Genomic DNA, 25,550 nt, shown 5'->3' on the forward strand with positions numbered 1-25,550 from the left:
GCGCCATTTTGCTGATTATGCGGTAAATTATGCGATCGCATAATCGCGTTTTTCTGGAGGGTCTATTATTCGTAGATTTCATGTTAGTATTCCCGCTCGGGTTCAAACCTGTTTTTGAGGGCTTTACCACGCCATTCATGCAGGGAGATTGTGCACGGACGTCAGGACCGGTGAAAAATTTTACATTCTGGAGTCGATGGGTTCAAAATTTCCCACATGCATACAGATCAAATCAAGCAGGGAGTTTCATACAAACACTTGGGTGTAATGATTGACCACCTGCTGTCATGGAAAGAGCATATTGAATATCTGTGCTAACGGACAAAACAAAGAATGTATTTTCTCTGCCGCCTTAGGTCTTTTTGGGCGAGCAGAGAAATTCTTCTGTTGTTCTTTACATCTGTGATTGTGTCTGTTCTACAGTACTGCAATGCAACAGAGAATATGAACTGCTGCCATCTAATGGAGATTCAATAAAGTCAGACTGAAGCATCCTTTGTGCTCCAGTGAATCCTCTCAGTAAATACAGACCTGAATCCAGATCAAATGCACGCTGAAGGCTCTTTGAGCAGGTTTTCTCTCACTGATCCTGCTGTTATATCTCTCACAGGCTCCGCCATCTACTGGAATCTATTGGTACTCCCCTCAATCCTATCTATGCATGCATTCTTTCACTGAGACTTATACCCGTAGCCGGCCCCCTGGGCGGGCCTACCTGAATGCGCGCGTATCCACTGCATAAGAGGCGGCCCTGCCCGCTCACTGCTATCCCTTTCTCTTTCAGCTAAGCAGCTATTTGAGTAAGTGAGCGAGAGATAACAGGATAGAAAGGAACAAGGACAAGTTTTTCTTCGGACAATCGAATATGGACTCATCTGAGGAGCGCCCTTGTCCTTCGTGTCCGGGTTCTATCGGAAGTGATGATCCCCATACTCGGTGTATCGAGTGTCTGGGGTCTGACCACGCGGCGATTAACCTGCCTCCATCGGCAGTCTGCAGCGCCTGTCAGCTATTGACCCGATCCAGCCGCCTACACAGAGTGGCGGTGTTCGAGGGGTGTTACGTCTCGCGAGTGGAGGACCCAGAGCTCGACGTAGTGGAGATGGAGGACCTCGTGCAGGGAGTGCCCTTCGTCTTCGCCATCCCAGCAGCCCGGACGGGTCCGGTCATCGGAGAGGAGGACGACGATGATGACACCTCGTCGTCCGGTATTTCCGCTGACCGCCTGGAAGGCCATCAGCAGAGGCCGGCTCGTCAGGACTTCTCGGCGGTGATGGCTAGGGCGGCGGAGCGTGCAGGCTTGCCACTTCCGCCACAGATACCTCCGAGGCCGGTGAGCCGCCTGCGTCAGGGCTTCTACGGCGCGGGCCGTCCAGCACAGACGGCTTTCGTTTCACCCCCCCTGCCGGACATCTGGCGGTGTGTGGAAGCCATGTGGCGGCAGCCACTGAAAACTAAGGCTACGGTGGCTACTTGGGCAGGAATCCTCAAGGTGGAGAGCCACTCAGATACGGAGTGTCCCGGTGTGCCCCACTGGAGGATAGCCTAGCGGCCCATCTGCTTCCGCAGACATCCGGGTGGGCAGAGGGGTACCGGGAGCTCCGTCCTCCAGGAGAGAGGTGATTTCTCCGGCCAGGACGCGAGAGCGAATCCCGCCTCCTCCCTGTTTGACCCACTGGTTTTAAAGTCTTCTTTTCAAAATAAAAAAGATAAAATGCATTCCAGTTTGAGTGTCTCTTCTTTTCACACACCCACACGGCCACGTAATGTTTACAGTACAGTTCCCCACTCGCTGCCCAGGTTGTGACTCCAGTAAAGGAGGCAGCTAGTGTGCATGCACGGGTGAGAGTGATAAACCGCATTATGCGGGTACAGGGACATTATGGCCGGCGTAGCGGGGTTGGGAAACAATAAAAAGAAAGAGGGTTTTCTCTCAACAGAGGTTCAGACTTTAGTGCGAAAACAGGTGGTATCTGTTGTGCGCACACGGGACAGAGAGAGGGGGCATTATTCTCTGTATTTTCTGGTGCCCAAGAAAACAGGCAAATTCAGGCCCATTCTGGATCTCCGTGGTCTGAACCTTCACATTGTACGCAAAAACGTTCCAGATGTTGATTGTGAAACGGTTATTGGAACTGGTGCAGCCAGGCGATTGGTTTACAACCATCGACCTGAAGGACGCCTACTTTCATGTCGGAATTGCTCCGAAACACAGAAAGTATGTACGTTTGGCCTTCCATGGGGTGGCCTACGAGTACAACAGGCTGCCGTTCGGCTACTCCCTGTCCCCCCGCATGTTCAGTAAGTGCGTGGAGGTGGCACTCCAGCCGCTGCACAGCCGGGGCATGAGAGTATGCCCCCCCCCTCCGTCACACGTGCGATTGATTTATTGGCGATATACAGAACAGTGAGAACAACACAACTAAAGATGAACAAAGCGGCACGTTCAAAGAAGAGAAGTGACAAGTGCAAATTAAGTAAAATGCAAGCTCTGCGAAAATACTTTTTTTGCGGCGAATAATCGATTAATATTCGCCAGGGCTGTCCGATTTTTTAATTTGATCATGGTCAGTTTCTGGCATCCCTACTGCATATGTGCCGCCTGCAGACGTTCTCCAGCCTGTGTTTAGATCTCAAGAGACACAAACGGCGGCTGGTGACCATCCCCCCCTCGGTGAGGGGCAACCTCCGGTTTTGGGGGTCCCCGGATCGTCTCCGGATGGGGTCCCCGCTGGGACACACTCTACATGAGCCATGGCTGTTTCAACAGCCTTATTTAAAGGTGGGGTAGGTAATTTTGGAGAAACCAGCTCGAGTGCGTAGAATTTGAAAATACACAGCCGGAAAAAATCGGCCACTTCCTTACAGAGCCCCTCCTCCAACACACACGAACGCGCACATGACCAATGAGGGCACGAGATAAGTTTGTGCACAGATGGAAGGCTGACAGGCAGGTAGGCCATCCAGTTATTTTAGCCGGGCTGGGTTTTTTTTCTTTTCCCTGCATTAAGACAGGGGGAGAAAAATCTCTACGTTATGGCACACCTCCGTGGGGTAAGCGTGTCAGGGTGTGCCCGGCCCGCCGCAGCCTCTTTTTCTTCTCTCCTTGGCGTTGGCCGAGGGAGAGGTGAGGGAGGCGCAGCGGCTGCTAGACAGGAAGCCGGTCTGAAACAGGGGGTTGGAGCAGTACTGTCGCGGGACAGCAGAGCGGGTATACATCGAGCCTGTGAGAGATATAATGTAGGGTTACGTATGGTAACCCATGTTATATAAGCACAGCGGAGCCCTCTACTTATGGAAGCCCTGCTGCCTATGCTGCTCAGCTAAAAGAGAAAGTAAAGGGATAGCAGTGAGCGGGCGGGGCCGCCTCTTATGCAGTGGATGCGCGCGCATTCAGGTAGGCCCGCCCAGGGGGCCGGCTACGGGTATAAGTCTCAGTGAAAGAATGCGTGCATAGATAGGATTGAGGGGAGTACCCATAGAGTCCAGTAGAGGGCTCCGCTGTGCTTATATAACATGGGTTACCATACGTAACCCTACGTTATGTTACATGTTTGTTGTTTGTTTTTCATGTATTGTGTCTTGATATTTGTTTATGTTGATGTTACACATGGAGCTGCTGTGATGCAAGTCACATTTCAGACTTGATCTGACCATTAAAGTATTATCGTGTACAACAACGTTCTAACCTATATCTAACCATATTGTGCATTCATATTGTATTTTCTAAACAGGTTGTGATCTTTCATTTGGGGATAACAGTGATAGGAATATATTGTGATGAAGTGCACACTGACCTGAGCTCCAGGGGTCTCTTTGTTCTCCTCCATGCTGCTCTCAGAGCTCCTTCTGTGTCTCTGAAATAATCAACACAACTACAGCTGACACAAAACAAGACAACTCAATACAACCGACAGACACAACCAGGGGCGGACTGGCCATTGGGAATACCGGGAGTTTTCCCGGTGGGCCGGTGCTGTGCGTGGACCGGAGGGCCAAAAAATAAAAAAATAATATATATCTTTTTTTTTGCCTAAATCCTACCGGCCCACATTTGTAAGTGTTCCGGCCACTCCCTGGGAGTAGGGTGTGGCCCACACCCCACTGGGCTGGGCCATTTTGATAGGCTACATATGTTCTATCTATCAGATAGTTTCACTTTCACACATCAGGCCCGTAGCAGCTGACAGGAACGATCAGAAGTGAGTGACTGAGAGACCTAGCTGGCAGTTGCTTACAGATGGATAAACAAGCTCCAAAGCGTAAAGGCGTTTTTGTATAGTTTGTGTATACAGTATACAGTATTGTAGCGAGCCCTGGGTTCAGAGGGAGGGGCTTGCATAGGGGAGGGGGAGGGGGGTTGGCAGGGAAACGGGGTTCAAGGGGCTGCACCCATAGGAGAGAAAAGGGGGAAGTGACGTCTGACTCAGAGGTCATTCTGTTACTGAGTTTAGGCTAGTTAGCTAGCAGGTTTATTGTTTTGGGTGCAGTCACTTTTGCCTCCACTTGCTGTTCAAATAAATGTTGAAAGAAAAAGTAAATCTGTTTACAGTTCTGTTTCATATGGGTGTTGAGAGATGTATCCATAGATTTAGTCCCTAATTTTGCTCTCAAAGTGCACCAGATTGATGCATTTAACTTCAACATTTAAAAAAAAAATCTTCCCGGGGGAGCATGCCCCCGGACCCCTCTAGAGGAGGTGAGGTCCACCACCTGCCCACACGCAACGTCAAATTGTCTCACCCACATTGAGGATGCTTCCGACGCCCATGTTTTATTCCATGTGTCAAGTCAGGCAAATTGGGTCCAAATGTTAACATTAAAATCACTAAATATATGCTGTAAGTATTTTTGCTCTAGGCCAGGGGTTCCCAACCCCGCGGCCGCGAAATAGCTGTGAGTTTATCGTAATATTTGCAGAATTATAAATATATAAAAATATTTTATCATATTTTTTTCAAAAAGTGTATAATTTTCGCACCTATGCCACCAGTCATATTATTTCATCCAGTAGCTAGTTAATCTTTCACCAGAAAACCGTTGAAAATGGCTTTTATGATGTTCCGAGGGATTCGGCGGCTCAGCCTAAGGTCTCAGCCTCTTGTGCGCACGAGCATGTTACCGGTGCGCCAAGTAGGAAGAGGAGCGCACAGGAGACAACCGTTTGATTGCAGACTGTTATGTTTATGTAGGGGAAATGGTGGTGCATACATTATTTGAGATATATTTCAAACTCGGACTTCATTTTAAGGACATGACACGCCTTCGTTTCCATGGCAACGCATCCCTCGCCATAAAACACGATGTTGTCTTAATTCAATGGAAAAGATTCCAAACGGCACAAGACTTCAGATGACAGTGAATGGTCCGGCCCTCAACAGCTCTAAGTGAAATCTGAGATCTCCCCGTATGCCGTTTCCATGGCAACGCATCCCTCGCCAAAAAACCCGATGTTTCCGTTACTCCTATGAAAATCGTCCAAACTGCACCAGACTTCAGATGACAGTTAATGGTCCGGCCCTCAACACCTCAATATGACAATAGTGAGTTTTCCTCAAAAGCTGTTTCCATGGCAACGCATCCCTCGCCATAAAGCACAATGTTGTCTTAAGTCAATGGAAAATGATCCAAACTGCATCAGACTTCAGATCATGGCTACTAGTCCGCCCCTCAACAGCACTATGCCAATTATGGGATGTCATCATATGCCGTTTCCATGGCAACGCATCCCTCGCCGTAAAACGCAATGTTGTCTTAAGTCAATGGAAAATGGTCCAAACTGCACCAGACTTCAGATGATGGCTACTAGTCCGCCCCTCAACAGCACTATGCCAATTATGGGATGTCATCATATGCCTATTCCATGGGAACGCATCCCTCGCCATAAAACACAATGTTGTCATAACTCGATGGAAAAGGTTCCAAACTGCACCAGACTTCAGATGACAGTTAATGGTCCGGCCCTCAACAGCTCTACGCCAATTCTGGGATGTCATCATATGCCGTTTCCATGGCAACGCATCCCTCGCCATTAAACACGGAGTCGCTGTAACTCCAGTTAACATGCTCCAAACGGCACACAACTTCACAGGTTTGATACCGATGCAGCCCTCAACACATCTAGGCGTATTATGGGGTGTCATCAAATGCCGTTGCCATGGCGACAGATCACTTGCCATCAAACACAATGTTTATGATACTGCTGTAAATCCCATGTACGTTGTCCGATCGGCCTGAAACTTCCCACGTTTGCCAACGGCCGAGTCCTCGAGACACCTACACACACACCTCGACGTGCGGACAACAGCCTGCGGTGCGTCGAAGACCCGCTCAATGCTGCTTGCACATTATTCTGTTTAAATTCACAATGTTAACCAGGTGCTTAAAACTGTGATTGTTAAGTTTCACTTTTATTTTAGCAACCTGCAGTAGCTGCAGTCTTCCCAATCTGCCTCCTCTGTAGCAACACAACGAAACTGATAACAACTAGTAACGGGTCAAAAACGTGATAACGTTTCATCATGTGCTTCGGACCAGACTGAACAATTATTTTAAACATGGATTAATTGCCATAATATTTGCAACAGTTCTCCTGAGCCCAAGATAGGTATTCCTACCAACATTTTTGATACCTAGACATTTACTTTAAGGTCGGCATGAGGTTGACATCTATGGTTTCGTAACAACTAGTTGAATGTATTGCCATGAAATTGGGTGCACACATTCATGACCCCTAACAATACATTTTAATCACTTGCGTTGATATCAGACTTTTCCTAAAGCTCATTCATCAGGCCAACATTTTGATTGGTCCTATACTTTGATCTTTTCCCAAAGACCTCGAAAACTAATGACATTCCCATTGGCCTCGCTCAGCTGTACTGTATGTGTATTACTCATTTAAAAAAACGTTAGCATACTTGCATGCTAAACTACGATTGCAGACATGGCAAACATAAGCCAAGAGCTGACGTTTTGAGATATGAGCTTCCTTTTACTATAATTCTTAACCTCTGCTCACATGACATCAACTTCTGCCGCAAATGTAAAAAGGGAATTATCTTGATTTTAGTACTTAAAGATGTCTGTGTGTTTTTTTATTTCACTTGGTAATGACCCTTACTGTATATAAAGTGTCGACCCAGTGACAGATCAGTCTCCAAATATTCAGATGCTGTTTGTATTTGTTTGGCATAAATGATCTGTTCCTGTCCAAATAGTGTATGTCTATTAGTATAAAAAACTATTTTGAAATAATACAATCAATAAAAATGTTTGAAAAACAAATCTCACTTGCAAGTTTTAAATGTACATTACCCTTCTTAAGGTTAGTTTGTTAAAGAGGTTCTAATGTGAGGTCTTATTGTCTGAGGAACATGAAAAGTGTCTCCTTAAATAAATCCAACATAAAGCTGAGGCTATCCATCTAATGACCAGAAATAACAAACATGTTTAAAAAGCAGGTTTGTCTGTGGAGTCCTCCCTTCAGAGGTTTGTTCAGGCCTAGCAGTGTAGACACCAACCCATAATCCTCCTGCAGACACTCCTGTAGAGGAGAGTATAAAGTCCCTGGACTGAACTGAGTCAAACAGCAAGCTTCAGGAGTCTCTCCACAGCAGCTCCACAGCCTCCAGACCGACCCTGAAGATGACTCCCTCTGCCAGCCTGCTGCTGCTGCTCCTGCTCGGCCTCTCTCAGGCACTTCCTCTCCAGGAGGAAGGAATTGAAGAAGAAGAAGAAGAAGAAGAAGAAGAAGTAGACGAAGAGGACACTGTCGACATCACCACCAGGATTTTGACCTCCAACATCGCCACAGATGAGATCCTGCTGGAAGGCGACCTGGTGGTTCCCAAAACCAGAAACGCCATGAAGTGCTGGTCCCAGAGCTGCCTGTGGAAGAAAGGCTCCAACGGCTTGGTGACGATCCCCTTCACCACGAGCAGTCAATTCACCAGCTTGGAGAGACAGAAGATCACCAACGCTATGAATGCCTTCCACAGCAAGACCTGCCTCCGCTTCGCCCCCCGTCGGAACCAGTACGACTACATCAGCATTGAGAACAAGGGTGGATGTTACTCCTCTCTGGGCAGAACAGGAGGCAGACAGGTGCTCTCTCTCAACAGGCGGGGCTGCGTCTACCATGGCACCATCCAGCACGAGATCAACCACGCTCTGGGCTTCCAGCACGAACAGACCAGGAGCGACCGCGACTCACACGTCAGGATCAACTGGCAGAACATCAACCCGCAGATGGCCTACAACTTCAAAAGGCATGACACCAACAACCTGAACACCCCCTACGACTACACCTCCATCATGCACTATGGAAAAACAGCCTTCTCCATCCAGCGGGGGAGGGACTCCATCACCCCCATCCCAAACCCCAACGTCCAGATCGGCCAGAGGAAGGGCTTGTCCCGCTTGGACATCGTGAGGATCAACAAGCTCTACCGTTGCTAATAACAATGCTGATGATAAATGCAAACAAATCATACTTTTTCTGCTTTGTTTTTCCTGTAATTAATCAAAAAACACTGTGACGTATGGAAACAACATCAAATATTTAACTTTTCTTCAAATGTTCAAACGGCAGATTATATGACCGTCATATCCCTAAATGATCTGGAATAAAAGTAATGCAGAGATTACTGATTGCTGTCTAGTTATTTTCATCATTTGTGTCTTTAAAAAAAAATACACACATATGCACATGAATGCAATGCCGACATGGTGCATGTATTCATCTTATCATTTTCAGTTCACTGTAAAGTCACACAGGAATTGTGTATTTCTGTATTTTTGTATCAGTATTGGATCGTGAGGTGAAAGTTACAATTCTGCAATTAATGTCAAGCTTTATCTTGCACTGAAAAACTATTCTGATCAAAACTGACCAAAAATGAATTGAGGATGAACATCACTGTCCGCTCCCATGTTTTCTTTTGTGTTGCCATAAGTTAGTCTCTCTGTGTTTCTGCGCTGGGCTAATGCTAATCAGTGCTTGAATTGGAATAAAAAACGTGCCAGTACTCTAAATCAGCAACTGTTTCAAGTCAATTTATTTATACAGCCCAAAAACAAGTATTTGGCTCAAAGTCACATAGTATCCTATAATGCTGGTGGGTTTGTCTCTTTACTGTATATTTTAGAAAGGCTCACTGTACTTAAACAAAATGACTCAGGGTGCATCTGAGATTAGAGGGGGTGCAGTGGTCAAGTGCAACATTTATAAGTGGGGAGTGGACCTGACACCCTCTAGGGGGGTCCGGGGGCATGCTCCCCCGGGAAGATTTGTTTTAAATATTGAAGTTAAATGCATCAATCTGGTGCACTTTGAGAGCAAAATGAAGAGATCTATGGATACCTCTCAACATCCATATGAAACAGAACTGTAAACAGATTTACTTTTTCTTTATTGATATAAAAGAAAGTAAAGCCTGACTCCTACTGGCGGCTGGTTAAATGACTCCTCGTCCCTGAGTACACTCACCATCTTTCAGCAGGAAAGGAGAGAGGGAATCAATGAGACGGGAGAGAAGGCTCTGTGGGAGCTAGTGCTACAGAACTTGGAGCAGGAGGCTCGTCCAGAGAAGCCTCCCCATCAGACAACATTTCTAACACAGTGGCATGGTAACATGACGCTCGTAACTCAGCCCCCTCCTTTGCAGGGGGGCGTGGTCAGCTGCAGCGCATGCAAAGACAGGGATGGAGGAGAGCAAAATAGAGCGAAATGAGGCATGGCTAAAATGCATGATCTGGTATTTTGAAAAAGAAAACGTATAAATATACCTTATATAGGTATGGCCCTACAATATATTATTCAAATATAGCATGATAGGTCCACTTTAATATAAAGTGTTACCAATATATTATATATGGAATAACAAGGCTATTAGGAAACCATGGTTGAAACACAGAATAGTAAAACATTTCTTCATAGTTCAGGAACCATTACAAACATGAATTAAATTGGAGAAACAGCATCTCTGTGGCCTTGTGTTGGCATAGTGTGAACGCTGGTTAGAACATACAAAACTGTTGAAATAATAAAGCTTTATTTATACAGCACTTTTCATACAGCACGTGCAGCTCAAAGTGTTTTACAAAATGGCGACACATCACAAGTTAAAAATAAACAACAAGAAAGTCCCTTCAGATGTTAAGACCTTTACAGATACATGCAGCAAAATATAACATAAGCCGCTTTCACACCAAGTACTTTGCCGTACTTAGTGACCCGGCACTTAATACCCCAGGGCACTAAGTACCAATCGCGTTCACACCGGAGTACTTTTCCCTGAGGGAAGATTACGCAAATGAGCCGCTGACGTCAATTCGTCTTCTTCTGCTTTGGGTTTACTGGCAGGCCGCAAACAACTTCACGGTGTATACTGCCACCCGGAGTCCCCGGCCGGAAGTCCTCGGAGTTGGGGACTGGCTTCAGTAGAAGCTGCTGGGACTCCCAGCTGCTTCTACTGAAGCCTTCCGAGTAAATCGGCATTTACCGACCGCTGCAGTGCTGGCTGCTCTTCCACGGGAGTTTATTCTCCCGTTAGCTCCGGGTTAGCTCACACATCTCTAAAGTATTCACTGTCTGACTGAACACACTGTGAATGTGTGTCAGTCTGAATTGACGCTGTTTGGCATCACAACGCTGTTATGAAAGTTTCTCTGGTATAACATGGGTGATGTTAGCATAGCAACCGAAGCTAAACTGACTACTTGCTAAGCCGTTTTCTACAGGCACATTTTACCGGCGTATTTTTCATTATGATTCTACTTGTGATAGTCGGACATGACAACCTGTGCAGCCAATGTATTGATTCCACCCGATAGCTGCTATAATAACAAACAAAACGTCTGCCTGCTCTCCACAATGATCAATAACAGCGAACGGATGGTCAAAGTAAGGTACAAATAAACAGAATCACACGAAGCCTGGTTAGTGTTGCCTGACTTTATAAAGTGTGTTTTTTTTTATAAGTGTGTGGTTGCCTTCTAGTCACTTTGCTCAGCGCTACTGCTTGTAGGCAGGCATGACGAGACTCTTCAGTCGACCCATGTTCAGGGGAGGTGGGTTTAGTTTCCTGCACGCCTCGACGTAAGAGAGACGTAAGCGACGCCGCCTCTTAGCTCCGAAGCTCTTGCTTCTAGACCGACAATTTTTTGGAGCTGGAAGTGAACCGGATTCCGGAGCTAAGAGGTGGCGCCGCTGCGGTGTGAACAGGAAAAACCGGTACTTTTCAGGCTCTAGCTCCGAGCCGGCGCTGAAAACGCGTTGGTGTGAAAGGGGCATGAGTACTCTTTTTGGTGTGAACGCGACATAAGGGGTACTAACGGAACTAAACGGGAAAAGTATGGGGAAAAGTACTCCGGTGTGAACACGCCTGTTGTAACAGGTTAAGATACACAAGGAGGTAAAAGGTATGATAATAACAAATTAAATACAGTAAAAAAAACTATGATTTCTCTCAGAAAGATAAGACAAAAGAAAAGTGAATAGATGCAACAATATAAAACCCTATAAAATAAAGTGAACATATAGGTACAACAGAAATACAAATACAAATGAATAGTAATAAAAACATCATAATTCTAATAAAGTTTAAACGATTAAAATATAAAGAAACCAACGTAAAAATAAATGTTATTGAAACTGTTAAATGACTAATATAAGATAAAAACCCTTCCTATATCATAAATGAACAATATAAAAGTAGGTAAATAATAAAGACTAAAAGAACCATTTAAAGTTGGGGGTTGCTAATAAAAAGCTAATCTAAAGAGATGTTTCTTTAGAAGGCGTTTAAAAATGTCCACTGAGCCTCTCTGATATTTCCTGGTGTTCCACAGTTTGGGAGCGTAGTGGAGAAAAGCCTCACCCATTTTATTTTGCGGAATTTAGGGATATTTAAAAAGCTGAGGAGGACCCCAGGGACATCAAACAAGACTGGCTGTGAATTGAAGTCTGTTCGTCAGACTTCCATTCAGAAAGACTCTTAAAATATAACTACAGCTCTCAGGACATCAGAAGGAGGAAACAGCTAGCTTGGCTCTCATAGTTGTTCAAAACTATGCAGAATGGATTCGGTGAATACTTTGAGAAAACGTTTTCCCACACTCTTAAAACCACTATGGTTTCTCTCCAGTGTGAACATGTTTATGTCTTTGGAGATCACTTGATGTAGTGAATGTTTTCCCACACTCTTCACACCAGTACGGTTTTTCTCCAGTGTGAACACGTTGATGTTTTTGGAGATCACTTGATGTAGTGAATGTTTTCCCACACTCTTCACACCAGTACGGTTTTTCTCCAGTGTGAATACGGTGATGTTTTTGGAGATCACTTGATGTAGTGAACGTTTTCCCACACTCTTCACAGCTGTACGGTTTTTCTCCAGTGTGAATACGGTGATGTTTTTGGAGATCACTTGATGTAGTGAACGTTTTCCCACACTCTTCACACCAGTATGGTTTTTCTCCAGTGTGAATATGGTGATGTCTTTTGAGAGCATCTGATCTATTGAACGTTTTCCCACACTCTTCACACCAGTACGGTTTTTCTCCAGTGTGAATACGGTGATGTGAATTTAGAGTACCTGATTTAGTGAATGTTTTCCCACACTCTTCACACCAGTACGGTTTTTCTCCAGTGTGAATACGGTGATGTGAATTTAGAGTACCTGATTTAGTGAATGTTTTCCCACACTCTTCACACCTGTACGTTTTTTCTCCAGTGTGAATACGGTGATGTGAATTTAGATTACCTGATGTAGTGAACGTTTCCCCACACTCTTCACACCGGTACGGTTTTTCTCCAGTGTGAATACGTTGATGTGTTTTGAGATGATGTGATCTAGTGAACGTTGTCCCACACTCTTCACAGCTGTATGGTTTCTCTCCTGTATGAATACGCAGGTGGCGCTTTAAATTTCCAGATGATGTAAAGGATTTGTCACATTGCGGACAGCTGTGACATCTCTCTCTTCCTTTCGGTTTCTAAAACAGACGGACAGAGAATGAGAGAAAGTAAATCTAAAAAGCATAAATACATATACAGTTAACACAATAAAAACTTGCTTAATATAAACCTTGAGTTAAAGGTAGGGTAGGTAAGTTTGAGAAACCGGCTCGAGATCGCTAGAATTTGAAAATACACAACCGGAGAAAATCTGCCACTTCCTTACAGAGCCCCTCCTCCAACACACACGAACGCGCACATGACCAATGAGGGCACGAGATAAGTTTGTGCACAGATGGAAGGCTGACAGGCAGGTAGGCCATCCAGTTATTTTAGCCGGGCCGGCTAAAATGATTGGTCGTGCTTTTTACAGTACTACGGCTTCCACAGATGACATTTTTTTATGGATTTTTTGTCAAAGCACTTCAGATATTCATTGCTATCTGGATGTTAAGAGCATTCCTTGGAATATAACAAAAAGTGTATCTCGAGCCGGTTTCTCAAACTTACCTACCCCACCTTTAACAAAATACTTATTTTACTAATATAACTGTGTTTAATATATTTGTATTATATTTGATGCAGTAATACAGCAACGTTCTAACCAAAGTAAACACAGCAACGTTCTTTATTGGGAATGAGATGTCTGTAAATATTTTAACTAAATAAACTACGCAGTAATAAAACTAAATAGCCCTTATTTGAATCATTAGGTTTTAAAAGTTGTAAAATGCGCTAAAAGCTGAATCCAGATGTATTTTCTCTCTCCATTCATTCTACTGAGCTGAGTGAGGGAGATTAGAGGCGGGGCTTAATGGAAAACTCAACTGGCATGCTCTATGCTCTCGACAGCAAGACATAATGGGTAATTTGTGACGTTTTGCTCTTGAGAATGTCAGGCCATTTTGACTTCATGCGCCAATGAGCGGCTCTCATAACAATGAACGAGGCCTCCGACCACAGTGATGCAGGAACATCTCAAACGTAAACCACCCGATCAAGATCCCTCCGCCTCGCGTCCGTCCCTCTGATCATACTGTCGGGGTTTCTTTTTCCAATAATGACCGGCTCGCTGCACATTATCCGGTATATTACACGGCCAAATGCTAAACAAACTGACGACTAACTTGACTTATTTTAACTTATTTAAACTATGCCAATTTATTGATTCAGCTATTTCAAAGAGTTTGCAAGTTTGCAGAAAATAGGTCGGGTTGAGACACTGTGCTGTATTTATGTGTGTGAGAAAGTGTAACTGCTGTAATTATGTGTGTGTGAGAAAGTGTAACTGCTGTATTTATGTGTGTGAGAAAGTGTAACTGCTGTATTTATGTGTGTGTGAGAAAGTGTAACTGCTGTATTTATGTGTGTGTGAGAAAGTGTAACAGAATAACAAGGCTATTATCACGATACGATGCTGTATCGATTATTTCCCCCACCCCTGTAATGTAGACATACATACAGTATATGTCACATTTGGGTTAATAATGTTTCTGTAGAGTGTTGTTTATTATATTAGCAAAGGCACAAACAGTAGTTTTGACTTTGGAGTTAGCTAGGAGTTCTGAATTCAATGGTTACTGTGCATTAACACTGTATTAATTCATTTGGGGATAACAGTGTTAGGAATATATTGTGATGAAGTGCACACTGACCTGAGCTCCAGGGGTCTTTTTGTTCTCTTCCGTGTTTCTCTCAGTGCTCCTTCTCCAGCTGTGTCTCTGAAATAAATCAACACAACTACAGCTGACACAAAACCGGACAACCCAATACAACCGACAGACACAACAAAACAAATCTACAGCTACTTCGTAGGTTCGTAACAGAGGAGAGAAGTACATTTACTCAAGAGCCACGTTCACACCGGAGTACTTTTCACCGTACTTTTCGCTTTTAGTTCCGTTAGTACCCCTTATGTCGCGTTCACACCAACAATCGTACTTAATCTCGGGAACTTTTACCCCCATTTTTAGAGCCCGCTGAGAGATCGTACTTTCCTGTGGGTGAAAAGTGCCCCAGTGCTGATTGGCGGGGCGAATTGCAAACCACGCCCCGTACAACTGTGAAAATGTTTTGTAGAGTCGCCATTGTTTTTCCTCGCTACAAAAACCCAGCGCACCGTTGTTCGAAGAAGTTGCTTGAGATGGGAATCTTGCACAGCGCCATGGCATGCCGGCTAAAAATAAAGAAACTCCGGCAGGACTACAAAAAAAGACTGTAATAATAGTGCTCCTTCTCCAGCTGTGTCTCTGAAATAAATCAACACAACTACAGCTGACAGAAAACCGGACAACCCAATACAACCGACAGACACAACAAAACAAATCTACAGCTACTTCGTAGGTTCGTAACAGAGGAGAGAAGTACATTTACTCAAGAACTGTACTTAAGTACCATTTAGAGGTACTTTTACTTTACTTGAGTATTTCCATTTAATGCTACTCTGGGCGTTTCTCAATCTCGAGTACGCTTGCTTGGTAGCACATGACTTCCGAGCGTCTTGCTTCAGAAGCGAGGCAAGAATACTTCCTGGCATTCGGAAAACAAAGAGTGGAACAGGCGAGCACGTGTGCAGGTGTGCATCACATGAGAAGCCCCGCCTTACATTTTCCGCCACAGATTTGGGGAAATTGGTCCGTGCGCAAAGCATTGTGGGGATGTTAAGACAGTTTGTGTTTATTATATTTGTATTATATTTGATACAGTAATACAGCAACATTCTAACCACAGTATAAACCAGAGGTGGGGGATTCGAGTCACATGACTTGACTTGAGTCACATGACTTGGTATTCACGACTTGAGACTTGACTTAGGCTTGAGACAGATGACTCTAAAGGACTTTACTTTTTAAAATAAAATATTTGCATTTGCATTGTACGAAGCCCCTAAAGGGCAATGAAAGAAAGGAGTGAGAGACTGTGGGTGTTTCTCAATCGCGAGTAAAGCTGCTTCAGAGCCACTATTTCAAGCATACTACGTCATTGAGTGCCGCCGAAGTACTGTTCCAATCTCCAGCATACTTGGAAATCTACCGAGCCCGGCGTACTCCGTTTGGAGAAATATCGAGGCTGCACATGAGTAGACTCCGCGGTCTTAAAATCCCCACAATGCTTTGCGCACGGACCAATTTCCCCAAATCTGTGGCGGAAGATGTAACGCGGGGCCTCTCATATGACGCACACCTGCACACTTGCTAGCCTGTTCCACTCTTTGTTTTCCGAATGCCAGGAAGTATTCTTGACTCGCTTTTGAAGCAAGATGCTCGGCAGACATGTGCTACCAAGCAAGCGTACTCGAGATTGAGAAACACCCAGTAACTTGTTCGCAGGAGAAAGTTACCGGTGCGCCAAGTAGGAAGTGGAGCGCACAGGAGAAGGACGTTTCATTGCAGACTGTTATGTTTATGTGGGGAAATGGCAGTGCATACATTACTTTAGATATATTTCGAACTCGGACTTCTTTTTAGGGACATTCGGCTCTCGCTCTCATTCCTCTGGGCACACTCTCCGTGCCAGCCTCGGGGGACCTGTTGCTGGCTTCGCTCATTTATTTGTTTAAATTATTGTTATATTGTCGCACCTCGTCTCGGCTCTCCGGTTTTTGTTATAGCCTCAGAGCCGGGCCGTACCTCCTTCACTTCATGAAATCTCTGCAGCACCAGGAGGCAGTAACGTGTAACTCAGCAGAATCTGAGAAGAGCAGCACCAGCTGCAAAGATCTGTGCCTTTTACGGTTTACTTCACTGTGTTTACCTTCATTAGAACAGCTAAAGAGCAACCGCAGGCTGCTACGTTTTAACCACACGCACCTCTACACATACACACATTGAACACAATTATTCCCCCTATTCCCTATTATTAGTCCGGCAGTGGCTCAGTCAGTAGGGGCTTGGACTGGGAGCCGTAGGGTCGCTGGTTCAAGTCCCCGACCAGACCTAAATATGGAGTGTGGACTTCTACTTGGAGAGGTCCCAGTTCACCTCCTGCCCTGCCGTGGTGCCCTTGAGCAAGGCACCGGACACCCCCCTTCCCCCCCACTCCCATTGCTCCCCGGGCGCTGTACAATAGCTGCCCACTGCTCCTAGTACTAGACTCCTTGTACTAGGATGGGTTAAAAGCAGAGGCCAAATTTCACTGTGTGTGCTGTGTGCTCTGCATGTGTGACCATTAAAGAGGGTTTCATCCCTCCCTATTCTTCTATTCTTCTATTATTAGTTTTATGAAGGAGATGTCCGGTCACCATGATGTGTGTGTGTTAGTGCCCTGGGGCCTCATTTATAAACTACCATTTTCTAAGCAATCTTTGCGATTTATGAAAAACTTGACGGGAGGACACTCTGACCCATGGGTACGCACAACAACGGGAGACGAGAAACTACGACACCATTGGCAGAAGGAAGAATGGAGAGAAATATGTGAAAATACCATAAATAAAATATTACCATGTATCATATAGGAAGAATTCATTTGCAAAAATGGATTAAAGCCAATCTTATAACTATTAAACAAACGCCTGTTTGAGACTCCTCAGTGCACACAAAAACATAACTTGGAGAAATAAATACGGATATGTTATTGAAAACCACCTCGAACATGTTGTCTTAATGTTATGACATGTATTCTCATAAATGATGCGGTAAACAGAAGGACAGAAACTGCATCCACCAAACAATATGATTTGTCTCCACCTCCCCAAAAGAACCAAAATCTGACTCGGTGTGAAAAGTCTATTTTAGATGTTCTATCTGCACAGTGTAAGAAAAAGTTTTTAGAGAGTACTTGTCCATGGACAAATGAATTTGGCAATTTACTTGTCCGAATACATTTTTCACTTGTCCAGAAAAATCGATCGGCATCGTATTGCACGTGCACTCCGCTCTGCATCGGCCAAGCGGCTCGCTGCACCCTCACTGCGAGGGGGACCCAAGTTCCCATCAGCAAAAACGCGTGGGTTTGCTATCCTGGCTCCAAAATGGTGGAATGAGCTCCCCATTGAAATCAGGACAGCAGAAAGCTCACACATCTTCCGGCGCAGACTGAAAACTCATCTCTTTCGACTCCACTTCGAGCGATAGAATTACTAACAAAGGACTGGCTTATCTAAAGCCAGTTGAGTAGCACTTGAAATGTTTTGGCTCTATGAAACCTGATGTACTTATATGATTCTGTTTTCTTCAAGTTTGTATCTTGTTGGTCGAATGCACTTATTGTAAGTCGCTTTGGATAAAAGCGTCAGCTAAATGCAATGTAATGTAATGTATTTTACATTTTCCCACGGTTTTTACGGTAAGATTTTACTGCATCACACATAGGGATGGGTATCGTTTGGATTTGAACGATTCCGGTTATGCTTTTCGATTCCGGTTCTTTTCGGTTCTCGATTCTGGTTCGTTGAGAGGGTAAAAAATAAGTCCCATGACAAACTGGGAGAAAAATATATTTATGAAAACATTAAGTCAAATCTGTATTCCTATTTAAAAATAACTTCATATTGTTTAATTTTGTTACGGTTATTGAATACAATTATATAAAAATAATTGTTTAGTTAGTTCTAAGTGGTGCAGTTTGAGAATGTAAAATTGGCCCAGTCTCCTCTGATGTTACACTGCAACCTGCCTGTGAGACAGAGTCCGACCACACAGTCTGTGTGTCCAACACATGTCCTGCAATAAACATGCTGCAGCTGCTCACTGTTTGTAAAAGTAAATAAATAGTATTTTCATTTCAATAATGTACTTTCTATACCCTGCTTCATAAACAATACTGACATTCCTGTGCTCCTCCGAGTCTGGGGGTCCTTGGATGTGAGGACAGCGCGAGGACACAGACAGGGAGGCTGCTTTAATATTCATAAAGGAAATGGCGGTCAATATTAACAACATAGGAGCATACAGTACATACATACATACAGTATGGTGGCTTGAACTAGTGGGAGAAATGGCACTGTTTGTCTGTAGCCAATGCCTTGAACCTCGGCAAAAAAGGCATTAGAAACATTAGAAAGTCAAGGTAAACTTGCGGTTAACTTGCGGTCTGCAATGCGTGTCACGCTCGCACACACAAGTAAATATATATGCACGTTCATTCTCACAATCAGACACGCGTCAGACACAAGACGCGCGTACACAATGATGTACATATATTTATCAGAATCATTTTTTTTTTTTTTTTTTTTTTTTTTTTAAATAATAATTTTATTTTTTTTTATAATGGGACACAGGGTTCGGTCCGGATTGATTTGCAGTTCGGTCCGGATCCGGACCTTGGTCCGGAGTTTGAGAAGCCCTGCTCTAGATCATATATATATTTCTTGAATTCTTGCCCATTAGCTATGAGGCTTCTTGCGTTCCACTGTAGTATGTGCAGCACCATGATTAAGGATCTAACCCTCATCCTGATTTTCATTTTCCCCAGCTCCATTTATAGTTAGCATTGCATGTATCTGATCTGCTTTAATATCTTTCATGTCAAGGAATTTTCCAGCTGCCTCCACAATGGCTTTGATTCTATCACTTTTCTTTTTTAACTGTAATGCAACATTTACAGTATGGCATATAAATACCACAAAATTCACCTTTTTCACTCCTAAAACATCATCATCCTCTGTACTCTTGGTGGCGCTGTGGGGTTGGATTTGAAGATTACTTTTTGGTGTGTTCCTGACATTTTGTATTGTAATGCTCTGCTCCATTCCACTAGGGGTCTTATTGATTGTTACTGTTCCCCTTACTTTCTTTATTGCTTCTGCGTATGAAACTTTGTTTGTAATCTTAACTCTCTGCACCTCTCTGGCCTCTCTCTGCACTTCACAACCTCCAAACGCAGCACTGTGATCTCCTCCGCAGTTACAACATTTAACCTTTGCATCCTTTTCACATTTTCCATACTCATGTTTTCCTCCGCATCTCGCACACCTTAGCTGTCCTTTACACTGCTGCGCTGTGTGCCCCATTCGTTGACATGCGTAGCACCTGAGAGGTTTGGGGATGTACTCCGTAACCATGAAGTTCAAATATCCCATTTGTACTGCCTTAGGTAAGGTTCTCTCAAACTGAATGAGAACTGATAATGTTTCTTTGAGTGTACCATCCCGTTTGCTTTTAAGCCTTGTGACTTCCACTATTTTGCCTCCTTTTAATTCACTTTTAACATCTTCCATTGACATGTCCAATGGTACTCCTGAGATTACTCCTCTCAGTTTTGCCATTGCTCCTGGAACATGCGCCTTCATTTTCTCCCCATTCAGTGAGTTCATTCCCAGAATCTTTCCTGCTGCTGTTTGTTATTGGCATGTATCAATACCCGCTTGTTGTTCATGAATTTAGCAAATTTAATTTTTCCAATCTCTTTTTCAATTGCTTTGGTAAGTTTAATCGGGTGGTAATGCCCACCATCCTGATTGAATTCTATTACAACTTTCCACTTGTGTTCTAGTTCTTTATTCAACATTGCTTGGCTGTCATTTTGACTGACTCTTGATTTTTTGTTTTGCTTAGCCTCGTCTGCTTCACCCGACCAATCCGACCAACTTCGAGCTCTTACTGAACTATCTCTTTCTCTCAAAGATCTTTTCTTCTTCGCAGCTTTGGCTATCATCCATTCCATATTGTTTCTTTGGCTACCATCTGAGCTGGTTGACATGATGAAACACTCAATGTACAGTTTATGCAAATCCGCCAAAATAACAGTCCAATGCTACCGTTTCTGTATGTATCCGAATTTTCCGATTCTCTCTGAGCTTTCTGCCACGCGTCTCCAACTTCACTTCCTTCTTCCGGCCGTCATCCTCCACTCCTCTGATGTCTGATGCTGTTGTGAACTGCCGTAAAGACACTAGTACTGTTGCAAAATGTGAGGTGGCAGAGTACACTTAGTGACCGCCAGAGGGAGCCAAATACCTTATCAATAATAATAATAATAACAATAGATTACATTTTTATAGCTCCTTTCAAGGGACCAAAGGCCACTTTACATGCTGTCAACAAACAAAAAAACAAGCAATGAAGTATTAACACGTTAAACGTTATTGATCCCACATTGGGAATTATTTAGTTACATCAGCAGCTCTCCAACATCCTCATTAATACTCTGAAGAAACGGGCCGTGTGTTAAGGAGACATTTCAGTAAAAAGATATCCACATTTATTTATATATATTTTTTCAAATTAGTTATTGTGATTGAATTATATATTGTTATTTTATTTTATTTATTGTATTATTATTATTGTTATTATTATTATTATTGTCTTATTAGAATTTTTATTTCATAATTTTTATTTTATTATATTTCATATTCCAGTCACATTTTTATCATTGTTCCACAATGTTTATCATCATGAAATTAATATCTATATATTTTATACTACACTTGCACTGCTTCACTTTTTCATACTTTATATATCTTAGCATATTCATACACACTGTTAATACTGTTCATACTGTGCTCATAGGCTACTGTGTATATCTAGTGCAGGGATGGGCAACTTGGATGGTGGTGGGGGCCACATCATTTATGAACTGGCCACCAGGGGGCCGCAGATTCACTTGGAACACAGACACACACAAATTCCATGTATTGTATGTAATTATTAACAAATATACTAAGTCTGACATCTTCATTGACATTTTACAATCTTTCAGGGAACATCCTCTAATAATTGAATTATTATTGATTGAATTACATATTGTTATTTTATTTTATTTATTGTATTATTATTATTATTATTGTTTTATTAGAATTTTTATTTCATAATTTTAATTTTTCTCCAGTGGTTTGCCTCGTACCTCAGTGGGAGAAGTTTCTCCGTGGCGGTGGGCCCGTTCTCATCACACAGCACTCCCCTATCCTGCGGCCTGCCCCAGGGTTCTGTTTTAGCCCCCCTTCTTTTTGCCCTTTACATGCTCCCACTAGTCCCCTTAATTAGCCAATTCAAGACTGTCTCGTATCACTGTTACACAGATGATATCCAGATATATTTCTCTTTCAAACCCGTCAAAACTGATTACATGTCTGTCTGCAATTGAGGATTGGATGTCAAGCAACTTCCCACAGCTCAATGCATCAAAAACGGAAGTCTTGATCTCAGCGGCTGATAACATCGCCTCTAAGGTAGCAACCCAGCTAGAAATGTTTGGTTCTAAAAACATTCTGAGAATGTTACATTCATTGTTCTAGGAATGTTTTCAGCGGGAAGTTTTCCTTTGGTTCCCAGAACGTTCTTCTGAAAGGTAGGATAACGTTCTCTAAAAACATTCTCAAAATGTTTTTGATAACATTGTTAGAACATTATGCCCGACTGTTCTTAAAACATTTTCAGCTGCAAGTTAGATTTTTTTTATGTTGCCAGAATGTTATTATTTTAGAGAAGGATAACATGCTTTATGTTTAAAACATTATGCAAATGTTCTGTGGTAACAATTTACTAACATATTTTTACATTATTAGAACATAAAGACATAATATTCCTGTAATTGTTCAACTCAAAATTCCTGGGTACGTGGACTGACCACTGTGGTCATTAGGATGATTTTGAGTTTACTTAAAGGGGACCTATCATGCAAAATGCACTTTTGTACGTCTTTTATACATGAATATGTGTCCCCGGTGTTCCAGGGAACTCACCAAGTGTCAGAAAACACAACCCTCTCTATTTTCCTCCATACCCAAATCTCTAAAAAAGGGGATGCAACGGATCTGATAAAAACTGATCCAGATTTGAACACTGTCCTGACGTCAAGACGGTGGCGCTACGGCTATTGGGCCAACTCCACCAATCAGGAGGAGACAGCCACGGCCATTGCCGTTAGAAAGCGCTGGAGACGCTGTAGTACATATGCCAGGCCTGTAGGTGGTGCTGTTCTCACTGAATCAGCCCTTGCAAAAACAGAGCTAACATTTTTCAAATTGAGCGAAATGAGGCATGGCTAAAATGCATGATCTGTTTGGTATTTTGAAAAAAAAAAAGTATAAATATGCCTTATATAGGTATGGTCCTACACTATATTATTCAAATATAGCATGATAGGTCCACTTTAACTATTGGAATTTGACTATTAACACATGTAAAAGGATGAATCGGAATCAGCTGGTGAAAGTAACATTTGTTTATTAGAAAAGGGGAGCTGGGTTGGTTATGGCGGCAGTGGGAAACAGTTGTTCCAGGGTGGGTAGAGAGGCCTGGCTGGCCTTGGGAGTGGGGAAGGCCTTGGATTCCTCCTGGGAGAGACATAAAAATGAGTGTGAGGCAAAAGCAGGCAAAGTTGTCAAAGAATATGCTGGCAAAAAGCTAGAGCGGCACGTAACAAACCGTTCACGGCAACAATCCAGCAGGGAATGAGTGCAGGCTGCAGGCTTTCATAGTGTGGCTGATGAGCAGGTTGCAGGTGTGGTTGATTGGAGATTGCTCCCAGCCGTGTAGAGCAGACCAGCAGGCAGGGGGGTGGGGGAGAGAGACACACAGTAGAAACAAACACAAACAAACACTAACAGGGGTTTCAGAGACGGGCAGTGATAGTCGGTCCGTTCTTCTCTATGTCTGTCTTTGGTTTTCTAAGTGTTATTCGATCCATATGACAATAGAGATATGTGCATAAAAAACAAAAACAGTATAATGTTCGAACAATGTTATCACCAAACATTTTAAGAATGTTTTTAGAGAACGTTATCCTACCTTTCAGAAGTACATTCTAGCAACGAAAATAAAACGTCTCGATGAAACCATTCCTAGTACAATGAATGGTAACATTCTCAGAATGTTTTTAGAACCAACAATGTCTAGCTGGGAACTCAGACATGCCTACACAAACATGCAATATCATGAATTACATGCTTGTTTTAAAAAAAAAAAGGAAAATGTGGTGTGAATGGTTTTTTAAACATCCTTTTCAAACAAATGCAACAAGTTTGTTTTTTAAAGCGCACTACAAATAAATCTGACGTTGACCATGACCGTGTTAATATTTCGCATCACAGGAACATTTTATAAAAAAAGAATAACCTCCTGAAAACATTATCCAAATGTTGCTTTCAAAATGTTTTTCTTTGGTTATCATGTAACATTGAGGGAACGTTTTATAAAGAACATCTTTAATGTGTTACCCCAACAACGTCCAAAACACATCCTTAGAATGTTGCAGGCAAAACGTTCCACCTTTGTTAACATATCACATTAAAGGAATGTTTTATAAAACACTTTCTGTCATCTCAGGCCTCAATAACATCCTCATAACATCCTCTGAATGTTGCAGTTAAAACGTTATGTCTTAGTTAACCTTAAACCTTATAGGAACATTATTTGAAAAAATAAACATCCTAAAAAGGTTCTTTGAACATCAGATTAAAACGTTTTTTTAAAACCTTATTAGAACCTGTAGGTAACGTTCGCCAAAGTTGTGAGAACGTTCCCCGCTAGCTGGGATGCCAACTGGGTTCATTTAGTGGTAACGTTAGGGCAAACATAAAAAACCTTGGTGTAACCTTTGATCAGTCTATGCTACTAGACAAACACATCAAACTCCTGACCCGTACCTGTTTGTTCCACCTCAGGAACATTGCCAAGCTCAGGGGCTTTCTATCCAATGCAGAACTGGAGATGGCTATCCATGCCTTTATTTCATCCCGGCTTGATTACTGTAATGCTCTGTTCTCCTGCCTCAACAAAACATCAATAAACCGGCTACAACAGGTCCAAAATGCTGCAGCCAGGTTACTCACTCGGTCCAAAAAAAACATGCCACATCACTCCGATCCTTTCTGCCCTGCACTGGCTCCCTGTCCATCTCAGAACCCAATATATTGTTTTACACATATAGAGCTGTCCATGGCCAAGCCCCCGCCTACATTAACGACCTTATCCACCCTCACAGCACAACCCGGGCCCTGAGGTCCTCCGAGCAAGGCCAAAAACTAAGGGGGACCGTGCCTTTGAGGCAGTGGCCCCTATGGAATGAACTCCCCCAGAAACTGAGAGCCTCTGTCTCTGTGGAGGTTTTTAAGGGGCAGCTAAAGACTCACCTTTTCCGACAGGCTTTTGGGGCGTCGGAGGAGGTGAGTTTGTAGCTGTTTCTCATTGGTGTTTTATCCTATCTTTTACTGGATGTGTTTTATGCCTTTTATTACAAACTAAAACATTGTTCCCAATGTTTAAAATCTTTCATACCAGTCCCATGTTTATATATTATTATTATTGTTATAAGTATTATTATTATTAATAATAATGTAATTATTCATTATTTTAATACTGTTAGTTTTTTCACCACAGGGGGCAGTGCAATTATGTTTAAAAGAAAAACTACAATCCCATGATGCATTGCGGCGGTCCGTTTCTAGCTTCCGGTCCTCAGAAGCTGCACGTTGTTAACAGACGTTGATGCAGATTTTATACCGAATGTAATGTGTTTAAGAGACTTTTAAAACACATACAAAGAGTTAGTTTATCCTTGGAGGGTGATTTATCCGTGCTTTTATTCGTTAAACCGTGTTTTTGTTGCCTCCCGTTCTTTGTTCGTAGCTTTTTATACCACGTTGCTGATCGGTAAACATAAGTAAAAGGCATTAACCCCGGTAATAGTGGATAGGAAAAGACGATAG

The 25,550-nt window shown here is 43.1% G+C and overlaps 2 protein-coding genes across 3 annotated transcripts in view; one reads left to right on the forward strand and one right to left on the reverse strand.

The window, feature by feature from the left end:
• The window catches only part of LOC117492055 (zinc finger protein 239-like), a 69,332-nt gene that overhangs the window by 31,124 nt on the left and 12,658 nt on the right, over positions 1 to 25,550 (reverse strand). Inside the window, exons 3-4 of one of the 2 annotated variants that reach the window (XM_034142199.1) lie at positions 14,617 to 14,682; positions 11,406 to 12,999 (exon numbers count right to left, since the gene is read on the reverse strand). In XM_034142199.1, the coding sequence (XP_033998090.1) occupies positions 12,133 to 12,999; positions 14,617 to 14,682 (933 nt within the window). In that variant the 3' untranslated portion in view covers positions 11,406 to 12,132. Of the gene's footprint in view, positions 1 to 11,405; positions 13,000 to 14,616; positions 14,683 to 25,550 lie in introns of those variants that run through there. The other variant, XM_034142198.1, reaches the window with a different exon arrangement.
• On the forward strand, positions 7,648 to 8,460 carry LOC117492057 (high choriolytic enzyme 1-like). The gene has a single exon (XM_034142200.1). The coding sequence runs from the start codon at positions 7,648 to 7,650 to the stop codon at positions 8,458 to 8,460; it is 813 nt and encodes a 270-aa protein (XP_033998091.1).

The sequence above is a fragment of the Trematomus bernacchii genome, unplaced genomic scaffold (genome assembly GCF_902827165.1).
Source record: "Trematomus bernacchii unplaced genomic scaffold, fTreBer1.1, whole genome shotgun sequence".
NCBI lineage: Eukaryota > Metazoa > Chordata > Actinopteri > Perciformes > Nototheniidae > Trematomus > Trematomus bernacchii.